Genomic DNA, 11,050 nt, shown 5'->3' with positions numbered 1-11,050 from the left:
CTGCTGTTGCCCCCTCTCCCGACCCACAGCCCCCTGCTGTCCCAGTCCGGGGCCTTCCACCCCCAGCTCTGCTTGTGCCCCTCACTCCGCACCTGCAGCCTGGGTGAAGTGTGGTTTGCCTGGCGTCTGCGTCACCCCCTTCTCCCTGCTGCAGGGGCCCTGTGGGTGTGCGTGGTCCTGAACCCCCATTGCAAGCCGGAGGAGCGCGCCCTGTGGCTGGCGTTGCTGAAGAAGTGGAACAAGCTGGATGTCTGCCCCTTGGAGGAGGGAAACTATTCCTTCGATGTGCCTGGAGCCACCGCGGCCCTGCAGCTCCCCTCAGTCCCCAGCGCAGGTATGGGGGGGCCAGAATCCAGGCCCCATGTGGGGGACAGGAGTGGGAACGTGGAGCGGAGATGTAGGGGATAGGCTGGAGGGGCAGGGATAGATGGAGCTGGGAGCAGTTCCCCATTCCCTGGACCCCAGGGCAGTGTGGGGAGGGTCTACTCCCCATGGCTCACATCCCCCTACGGGGGAAAGGCCCCGAGCCAGCCAGGCCCCTGCCCTGGGGCCGGATCCGAGCTGGTGCCCCCTAGCCCTGACTCCGGCTTTACCCCCTCAGCGGGCGCCCGCCAAACCGTCTTCAGCCGCGCCATCAAGGCCGGGGAGCTGCGCTGGGGCGACTGCCACCTGCAGAAGATCCTCGGCAGCGACTGCTACGGCCTGGGCATGAAGACAGGCGGCGACAAGCTCTGCTTCGACCCCCAGGGCCGCCCGCTCTGGCTGGGCGACCCCTTCCCCACGGCCTGCGCCCGCGTGGACGCCCTGCGCTCCCACGGCTACCCCCGCGAGGCCCTGCGCCTGGCCACCGCCCTCGGCAACACCATGCGTCTGCAGCGGCGCCACCAGCTCGAGAGCTACAAGCAGCAGAAGAAAGGTGGGGGAGGGGCTGGGAGGCAGGACGCCTGGGTTCTATTCCCAGTCCTGGGGGGATGGAGGGGGGGAGGTCTAGTGGGTGGAGCCAGCTGGAAGCCAGGACGCCTGGGTTCCTTGCTCTGCTCATGGCTTTAGCGTCTAACAGTGGGAGATGGACCTGCCAGCGCCAGCCGGGGGCTCCCTGACTCAGGTGTGGAGGAGCAGGGGGCTCTGGGCCGGGAGGGGCCCCCATGCAGCGAGCGTGGCCGGTCTCAGCTGTGGGGCGGGAGCCAGCGACTCATGGGCCTTCCCCCTCCCCACAGAGATATTGCACAAGGGCAGCACGTCCATCACCAACCTGGAGGGCTGGGTGGGCCACCCCCTGGACCCCATCGGCTGCCTGTGCCGGACCCTCCTGGAGCCCTGCCGCACGGACCAGGAGGGGCTGTCGCTCTATCCAGGTACGGGGCGGGATGTACCACACTCTGTGACAGGTGGGGGTGAGGGAGGGAGGGGATTACAAGCAGAGATCCTGGTGACCCCCCTTGGCAATGGGGACTTGCACTGGGGGAGTGGGGGGATGGCACAGACTGTGGGGTTTGCATCGGTGTCTGTACTCCTGGCTCGGTCCAGGTTCCCCCATCTCCTCCCCACCGGGGGGCACACCGGCCATGGCTGACCCCCCCCCCCATCTCCTCCCGCATTGGGGGGCACACTGGCCATGGCTGACCCCCCCCATCTCCTCCCGCATTGGGGGGCACACTGGCCATGGCTGACCCCACCCCCCATCTCCTCCCGCATTGGGGGGCACACTGGCCATGGCTGACCCCACCCCCCATCTCCTCCCGCATTGGGGGGCACACTGGCCATGGCTGACCCCACCCCCCATCTCCTCCCACACCGGGGGGGCACACCGACCATGGCTGACCCCCCCCATCTCCTCCCACATTGGGGGGCACACCGGCCATGGCTGACTTCCCCCCCCTCCCTTTGCAGACGCGGCGGCGGATGGGAAGAAGAAGGTGCTGTACCAGCACGTGCCCGTCCCCTCCAGCCCCGGCTTGGGCGAGTCGTACCTGGCACTAGCTCTGGAGGTGGCGCTGGCGGGGCTGGGGCAGCAGCGGGCCATGCCCGAGGGGCTCTACGCCCAGGACAAGGTGGTGCGAAGCGAGGAGCAGCTCATCGCCCTGCTGGACGAGATGGAGCCGGACGAGAGGCTGGTGCAGGTGCTGCGCAAGCAGGCGGCGCTGCTGCTGGAAGGTACCGAGCTGGGCAGGGGATCCAGGGCCCCATGGCCGGCTGGGGGGGACCCTGCCCTCCCTGTGGAGAGAGGGGCTCAGCTCCATCGGGGGGGGGGCTGCCCCTCGGGGCAGGCTGTGCTGCGATTGGCTGATGCGCTGCCCAGCTGCGCTCTGGGATTCCGGTGGGGTGGGGGAGGGCGCCTGACCCAGCCAGCCCCTCACCCTGGCGTCTGTCCCCTGCCAGGCGGCCCGTTCAGCGGCTTTGGGGAGGTGGTGTTCCGGGAGAGCGTGCCCATGCACACCTTCGCCCGCTACCTCTTCTCCGCCCTGCTGCCCCACGACGCCGACCTGGCCTATCGCCTGGCGCTGAGAGCCATGAGGTATGTACCTGGGGGGGCTCTGCCCTCCAGCCGGCCCCGGCATCAGCTACCTAACCGGGCTACCCCAATCCCTGCTTCGGTGCTCAACCCCCCACCCCTCCATCCTGCAGCGTAGGCTGGGTACCCCCAGCCTCTCCCCCTCCCCACCTCTCCGAGCCTCCTCCCCCCCCCTCCAGTGCGCCGTGGGGTCCCCCCACCCTTCCCCCCCCCACACACACCTCTCCGAGCCACCTCCCCCCACTCGCCTTGCAGCGCAGCCTGGGTACCCCCAGCTCTCCCTGGTACTCTTCCCCCCCGTCCCCCCCATGTTGCCCAGCTGTTCCTCCCCTCCCCTCCCTGGGTCTGAGGTGCTGCCTCCCCCAAACCTGCTCCTAGGGGCCCGAGGAGAGCCCAGGCAGTGGCTGCAACGGGTACCCCCCACCCAAACCCCATGCCTGTGAGCCACCTGGCCGGGGGCACAGAGACATGTGGGGAGGGGCCCATCCACCACCCCCGAGATGATCCCTCTCCCCCATCCCCCCATTGAACGAGCCGCTCCCCTGGGGGGAGGGGGGAGGGGGCGATATCCAGTGTGTCTCCCCTCCTGTCGCCTTCGGGGTCAGAGAGGGGCTGGGACTCCTGGGTTCTCTCCCTGGCTCCGGGAGGGGGGGTGGGGTCTGGTGGTTAACATAAGACCGGCTGTACCGGGTCAGACCAAAGGTCCGTCCAACCCAGTGTCCTATCTGCCGACAGTGGCCAATGCCAGATGCCCAGAGGGCATGAACCTAACAGGTAATGATCAAGTGATCTCTCTCCTGCCATCCATCTCCACCCTCTGACAAACAGAGGCTAGGGACACCATTCCTTACCCGTCCTGGCTAACAGCCATTAATGGACTTAACCTCCATGAATGTATCCAGTTCTCGTAAACCCTGTTACAGTCCCAGCCCTCGCTCGGTTAGAGCCGGGGGGCTGGGGGCCAGGACTCCTGGTTCTTTTGCTGGCTATTCCGCCGAGCCCGGGCTTGGGGGAGCTCCCCTGACCAGCCCCCTTCTCCCATCCACAGGCTCCCCGTGCTGGAGACGGTGATGCCGGCCGGGGACATCCTCCACCAGAACCCACTGGACTCCATGATGGCCAATCGCTTTCCCCGCTGGTTCATCCTGGGCCACCTGGAGACGCGCCAGTGCGAGCTGGCATCGGCCATGCTGACCGCAGCCAAAGGTGAAGCCAGACGCTGGGCCAGTGCTTGGAGCACAGGCCTGGGAGCCAGGACTCTTGGGTTCTGCCCCAGCTCCGGGAGAGGAGCGGGGCCCTGTGGTTAGACTGGGATGGTGGGGCTGGGAGCTGGGACTCCTGGGTTCTATCCCCTCCCAGCGGGGCCCTGTGGTTAGAGCAGGGGGGCCGGGAGCCAGGACTCTGGGGTTCTGCCCCGGGGCTGGGAGTGGAGTGGGGTCTAATCATCACAGTGCAGAGGGGTAGAGTTGGGCACTAGGTCTCTTGGGATCTAATCCCTTCTCTAACACTGACTGAGTGCCCAGGTCAAGTCCCTGGCATGGCCCCATGCTGATCCCATGGGAGGACGAGGAGACCACGGAGCCCTGAGCTTCTGTGATAGATGCTTGTTCCTCTGGGCCAGGCGGGGCCCCCCCAATCCCCTTCACATGGGAAAGGACGTGAAATCTCAGCCTGGGGCCGGATCAGAGCCAGCGCCCCCTAGAGGGGAAAGGCCCCGTGCCCCATTCCCGCCCCCCCGGGCCAGCCAGTCCCCATGCTGCTGCCAGATGGGAGCTGGTGCCCCCTAGAGGGGGAAGTCTTTGTAGCCCCTTCCTGAGGCTCAGAAGCTGGGCCCCTGTGATCGCTGGGCGCTGCGGGCGTCAGCCCCTCTGGGAACCAGGCCCGCGGGTCTCGAGTTGGGCTCCCCCAGTTCCTAGCCCTGCAGCTTTGCAGATCCTCTTCCCCTGGGCGTCCCAGCCACCCCTGGGGCTAATCTCTGCCCCCCATCCCTGGTCTAGGAGACCCCAAGTGGCTGCACACGGTCCTGGGGTCCATCCAGCAGAACATCCACTCCCCTGCCCTCCTGTTCAAACTGGCCCAGGACGCCTGTAAGACTGCGACGCCGGCCAGCGCCCCACCGGACGCCACGCTGCTCAACATCTCCCTGGAGCTCGGCCTGCAGGTATGGGGCGGGGGGAACGACGGCTTTGTCCCCACGGGAGGAGTGTGAAGATCTTGACAGACCCGATTGCTGCGGTCGCTTGCCCAGCACTGACATGCAGCCACCTCTGGGGTGGGGTGCAGCGGCTGCTTAACAGCACGCAGTGGGAAGGGGGTGGCATCTAGTGGTTAGAGCGGGGGTGGGCTAGGAGTCAGGACTCCTGGGTTCTGCTCCGAGCTCTACCACAGATTCACTGAGACCTTGGGCCAGTCCCGTTCTCTGTTGTGCCTCAGTTTCCCTTTCTGTGCTGTGACCCCTCCCCGCGTGCTCTCAGCCCCTCTGGTGCAAGGCTCCGTATGAGCTCTAATCCGAGCACACGGCAGCTGTAGACGGGCTCCCTGCCGTGGGGGCTCTGTCTTGTGGGGGCCATGGCCCGGCCACTGTCACGAGCTGTGTGTCCCCTCCGCCCCCTCCCCCAGGTGATGCGGATGACTCTGAATACCATGACCTGGCGCCGGAGGGAGATGGTGCGCTGGCTGGTGAGCTGTGCCACGGAGATCGGTGAGTGGGGGAGCTGGGGGGGGCATTGGCGCCCTCCCGCCCCGTAGTGATACCCCATGAATGGCCCTTGACCCAGGTGACTTCCTCCACCCCTCTAACACGGCACCAGGAGCACCTGGTGCATAGCATGGGTCTACCAACCCAGCATGGCTGGGAGCCAGGATGCCTGGCTTCTCGTCCCAGCCCTGGGAGGGGAGTGGGGTCTAGTGGTGAGAGCAGGGGATGGGTAGGGCTCCCGGACTCCTGGGTTCTTGTCCCAGCTGGAGTTGGGCAAGATGCTGTCTCTTTGGATGGGGAGATCCCTGCCTGCTGTGGGGGTTCGCAGGCTGGGCGGGCGGGGGGAGACCCATGAGCTGCACTGACCCCACCCCTCCCCTCCCCGCAGGAGTGCAGGCGCTGATGAACATCATGCAGAACTGGTACAGCCTCTTCACCCCCATCGAAGCCACCACCATCGTGGCCGTGACGGGCACCACCCCGGCCACCCTGCTGCGCCTCAACCTGGCCTTCGGGCAGCGGGACGAGCTGTGTGCCCGGGCCCGGGCCGTGGCCCTGCAGTGTGCCATGAAGGACCCGCAGAACTGCTCGCTGCCGGCCCTGACCCTGTGCGAGAAGGACCACGCCGCCTTCGAGGCCGCCTACCAGATCGTGCTGGACTCGGCCGCCGCGGCCGGCATGGGCCACTCCCACCTCTTCACCGTGGCCCGGTACATGGAGCACCGGGGGCTGCCCCTCCGCGCCTACAAACTAGCCACCCTGGCCTTCTCCCACCTCAGCATCGCCTTCAACCAGGACACGCACCCGGCCGTGAACGACGTGCTCTGGGCCTGCTCGCTCAGCCACTCCCTGGGCAAGAGCCAGCTCTCGGCCATCGTGCCCCTCATCATCCAGAGCGTGCAGTGCGCCCCCATGCTCTCCGACATCCTGCGCCGCTGGAGCCTGCCCCAGCCGGGCCTAGCCGCCCTCTCCGGCCGCCGCCACGCCGCCAAGCCCCCCGCCGCCCCCGGCCTGGACAAAGCCCCCCTGTGCCAACTGCTGGAGGCGGCCATCGCCGCCTACGTCAGCACCACCCACTCCCGCCTCACCCACATCAGCCCCCGGCACTACAGCGAGTTCATCGAGTTCCTCTGCAAGGCCCGCGAGACCTTCCTGCTGGCCCCCGACGGGCACCTGCAGTTCGGCCAGTTCCTCGACAACCTCAAACAGACCTACAAGGGCAAGAAGAAACTCATGCTCCTGGTGCGGGAGCGATTTGGCTAGGGGGGGGCGCCACGGCCTGATCCTCTTCCCTCCCCCCTTAGGGTCTATGGATTCAGCTGGGGAACCCCCACATCACTGCCCCCTGAGGGTGGGTTGGTTTGACGGGGGGGCCTCCTCTGACTGGGGGTCCCTGGGCTAGGATTTGGTCAATGGGGGAGGCCTCTGTACCCTTTTGAAGGACCCCGTTTCTCTCCAGTGTTTAATTTAGAGTTGGGGGGCGGACTCATGGTGGGGTTGTAGGAGTCGCAGATTTCAGTATTACTGCAGGACGGCTGCCGCTACCGGCTGTCTGCCTTGAAGGAGCCGAGCCCGGGGGTCGGAGCTGGGCAGAAGCGGGTGGGGCCAGCCTGGGTTTGGTGGGGTGGCTGGGGGCCTGATCTTAGGGCATCAGGGACCTGGGCTGGGCAGCAGCTGTGAGAGGGTGTGATTTTAGCCAGCACCTTGGGGACACTACTGGTTTCCTGCTGCTCTTCAGCAAGGTGGGGGATCCGTAATTCTTGGAAAGAAGCCCTGTCTCCACCCCAGCTCTCCCGGAGTCAGTACCATTTTTGCCCATAAATTCCCTCTTGGGAATTTGAACCTGTGACAGCAGAAGCCCCCACCTGTCCTACCTCTCCCCCCCAACCGTGAAGTGGGGGGAAGCAGGGCGTGGGCCACATGCTCCGGCTCCTCCATCCTCCTGTGCCAATACCTGAGTTGTTTTCCCTGCTGGCATCTTGCAACGGCGAGGAGCCGAAGACTTAACCCCTGGGAGGGTCCTGGCCAGGCCCTCAGCTCCTTCAGCCCTACCCAGCCCCAGGCTTTCGAAGGGCTAAAGGACCCCTTCTGAAGCAGCCCCGGTCGCTGTCTGCTGCTGGCAAAGGCTGGAAGCCAGAGGGGACCTGGGTCTTTCTGCAGTGCCCATCCCCCTGGTCTCTGAGCGGCTCTGCAGCGAGAAGGGTCGGACCAGCCCTCGTTCAGATCTGGGAGAGGCCAAGCTGCAGGGCTCGTTTGCCCTTAGTTCTAGCCTGACCGTTCCCGCGCTACCTCCCAAAAACATTTTTATGGAAATCTCCAGGAACGGGTGGCTCTGGCCCTGATCCCTGTGCCCGGCACCTGCAACCTCCGACCTCTGGGGCTGCCTCTCTCCCAGCACGGGGCAGCCGGGCGAGGGGAACAAGCGCCTGCCTGCCCGTCTGGTGCTCCCAGCCCCAAGCCGCCGGCTTGGTGGATTTCCTGCGGTTCTTTTCCAGCTGGTGGGGGTTCTTTCCAGGTGACTATTTAGGGACCAACCCCCCCTTATCTGGTCCTGTCTTCCCCCAGTATTTCTGCTCTAACCTGGGGGGGGGGGGGAGGGAAGATGTAGATGAATCCAGGACCCAGTTGTGGGGAGGGGGCACGCGCTAAATCGATCCCAGCAAAGAAGGGGGGAGGGCCCTGATCCAGCCTGTATTGCACCCCTGCGGGGCTGGGGGTGTGATCTGTTCTGCAGACCCCCCCAAGTGAAGGATTCCTAATCTGGTCTCTCCCAGCGCAAGGCTCAGGGGGGCGGAAAGCTTTCCTGGTTCGTAGCAGTGCTCGTTTCATACCTCAACTCTCCCCCTGCTTCAGGCCAGAGCAAGACTAGGAGACTGGAGGGTTTTTTGGTTTTTTTCTACCCTGGGGGTGGGGGTGGTAATTTCTCAATCTCCGCCCGAGGGTGCCCTCCCCCCTCTCCAAAACTCCATTTTCCTCTGGCTAAATTCTACTCAGGAAAGACGCCCGGGCACATTACAAACTCGATTATTGTGAAGATGAGATAATCTAAAAGAGATTAATATATATGAAGAGAGGGTCTGAGATGACCTGGGGGGAGGGGGGGGGGCTGTTTGATTTTGATGCTCCATGTCCCTTGAGAGCCGAGGAGGGGCAGACGATATTCTTCTATATTGCACAGCTCGGGTGAGGAGCCCTCCACATCTGGTTTGTTCCTTACCGGTCATTGTTGGTTTGTTTGTTGGTTTGTTTGTTTCCCTGCCTATATTACAAAAAACAACAAAAAAATCATGTAATTTTGTAATTTTTTTCTATTTATTGAATTGTTTATTGTATTGTATTTTTTGTAAAAGTTTTAACATTAAAAACACGACTTTTTTGGTTTCTTCTGGGTGCCAGCGGTGGGGGCGGTTGAGTCTTTTCACGCTGGAGGATGGGAATTGAGAAGAAGGGTTTTCTCTGGCGGAGGGGGACGAATGTGGAACAGCCTCTGTGGGGAGCAGCGGGGGCCAGGCTGCCTTAGCCCAGGGGGCTGGTTACGCACATGGCCGCCTGGCACCGGGACAAGGCCGTGCAGACTAGGCCTGGCCCCGCTGCAGGGATCATTGGGGGGTAGGGGGAGTCCCGGCCTCCATATGAGTGGGGCTGGTGAAGGAAACTGGGGGCAAATTCAAAACTGATCAAAGGAAACACATTTTTCACCAATGTGGCATTAGCCTCTGGCACCTGCGGCCACTTGAGCCTGGCACTGCCCTGCCCCAGGCTGCGAGGGGGGGAGCAGTGTGCTGGTGGGGGGGTCACTAACAGGCGTGGTGCTAAAAAACTTAATTACCTGCCCCGGGGAACACTGGACGAGGAAGCGACGTGACCAGGCAGAGCTGAGGATTAAGAACGAGGTTGTCGGAGACCCAATGACCTTCCCCCAGGACCATGCTTTGGGTGGAGGAGGTGGTCAGGACTCCTGGGTTCTATGCCGGGGGGGGCTGAGAGTCAAAACTCCTGGGGTCTATCCCCAGCTCTGGGAGGGAAGTGGGGGGGGGGTGAGGGCGGGGGGAGGGGGGGGGGTGTCAGGACGCCTGGGTTCTGTACCCAGCTGTGGGAGGACAGTGGGGGGTTAGATGGAGCGTAGTGGTTAGGTGGGGGGTCAGGACGCCTGGGTTCTGTGCCCAGCTGTGGGAGGACAGTGGGGGGTTAGATGGAGGGTAGTGGTTAGATGGGGGGGTGGGGGTCAGGACGCCTGGGTTCTGTGCCCAGCTGTGGGAGGACGGTGGGGGGGTTAGATGGGGGGAGGGGTCAGGACGCCTGGGTTCTCTATGCCGGCCTGTGTAGCCTCCTGGGAGCCTGGCCGTGGCCACCTCTGCCCAGCCCCGCTGCCGCCTGCGGCTCGTTCCCCGCGTGCCCCGCTAGGGGGCGCCCGCCGCCCACCGACCAGCCCGCGGGCGCCCGGCAGCGCCCAGCCCCGTGAGCTACGTGCGGCGGCGGCCGGGCTTCGCTCCGGGGCTGTTCTCGGAGCCTGCCCCGCCGGCCCACGCAGCCCCGCCGGCCCCCTACGGGCTGGGAGCCGGGACTCTGCCCTTCCCACCCCACCCGGGCCCCGTGCCTCAGTTTCCCCTTCCGGCCCACGTGCGGCCGGGGACGGGGCCAGAAACGCCACGAGGCGGCAGAAGGGTCACGTGACCGATTCCTGTGGCCGCCTCACGGGGAGAAGCGTAACCCAGGGCGGCCGGCCCGTAATTACCGGGGGCCTGGGCTGTGGGCGGCGCAGCGCCCAGGGCAGGGGGATGGGCGCCGGGGGTGGGGGGGAGGGGAGTGTGGGTTGCCTGGGTGTGGCTGTGGGTGATCTCGAGCAACTCACGTCCTCATGCGCACGCAGGCGCTGTGCCTCAGTTTCCCCATCTGTAGAATGGAGCGCATGAGCCTGCCATTGGCTGCTGTGCGCGCGGGAGGGACTCGCTCACCCCTGTGGCTGGGCAGTGCCTGGCGCAATGGGGCATCCGTCAGGGTCTGTGCCCTGCCTGGTGAGGGGGCCTGCATTCAGCTGGGCCTGCTCGGTGCTACCGTAATATACCTAATAATAGGCATTGGGCTCCCCCCTGGCTGGGAAGCTGGATTAGATGGGGTGGGGGGGCCAGGGGGGCGCAGGCTGGGTCTGGCTCCAATGGGCCATTGGCTGGAGCGGGGCCCCCCCCCAGCCATGCCAGGGTGTAAGCGGGTTTTCCCCTGGCGGCTTTGCCTGGCTGGCCGGGGGGGGGGGGTGAGGGGGGGTTGCACTGGAGCGGCTCCGCCCAGGCAGATGCTGCTAGAACAGCACTAAAACAGCCTGACCCAAACTGGCATGTGGGCGCCGGGGTGGGGTGGGGGTGGGGGGTGCTAGTAGGGCTGGGTCTGGTTTCGATGCAGGGAGGAAGCAGGCGATGGTGAGTTCTCCTCCCCCCATCCACACCCCCAGGGCCCCCCCAAACTGGCTATTCCGGCCTTGTCTGTGCCGGGAGACTCCGGGGAACTTTTCATAGCCGGTAAAGTGAGACTGGGATTATACTGCTCAGCCAGTCGGACCTGCTGGAGACACAGGCCAGAGCGTCTAACCCAGAGGCCTGACTCCCCCCCACGCCCTTCCTAGAGCTGGGAATAGCCCCCAGGCGTCCAGGCCCATCCTACGCCAACCCCCCCCCCCCACACACACACTTCCTCCGTCGCCCAGGCCATGGGCTCTTGGCAGGCGCACGCGGTGACTGACTGGGATTTGAGACCGGGCGGGCGTGGGGGGCTGACCAGGTTCCACTGCTATTTCCAGCTGACATTTCAGATCAAAGCAGCCCAGACAGACAACGACTTCCTGACAG

The 11,050-nt window shown here is 65.0% G+C and overlaps 1 protein-coding gene across 1 annotated transcript in view; it reads left to right on the top strand.

The window, feature by feature from the left end:
* Positions 1-6,473, top strand: part of ZSWIM4 (zinc finger SWIM-type containing 4) — a gene marked incomplete at its 5' end in the record, with an annotated part of 16,676 nt that extends 10,203 nt beyond the window's left edge. Inside the window, 9 exon segments of the mRNA XM_034792728.1 lie at positions 155-334; positions 602-916; positions 1,218-1,355; positions 1,891-2,154; positions 2,380-2,515; positions 3,561-3,718; positions 4,510-4,673; positions 5,132-5,213; positions 5,599-6,473. Coding sequence (XP_034648619.1) covers positions 155-334; positions 602-916; positions 1,218-1,355; positions 1,891-2,154; positions 2,380-2,515; positions 3,561-3,718; positions 4,510-4,673; positions 5,132-5,213; positions 5,599-6,473 — 2,312 coding nt within the window.
* Positions 6,474-11,050: the final 4,577 nt, after the last annotated feature.

The sequence above is a fragment of the Trachemys scripta genome, chromosome 16, assembly GCF_013100865.1.
Source record: "Trachemys scripta elegans isolate TJP31775 chromosome 16, CAS_Tse_1.0, whole genome shotgun sequence".
NCBI classification, from domain to species: Eukaryota; Metazoa; Chordata; order Testudines; family Emydidae; genus Trachemys; species Trachemys scripta.
The sequence above is the reverse complement of the archived record's forward strand: the minus strand, read 5'-3'. Positions and strand labels throughout refer to the sequence as shown.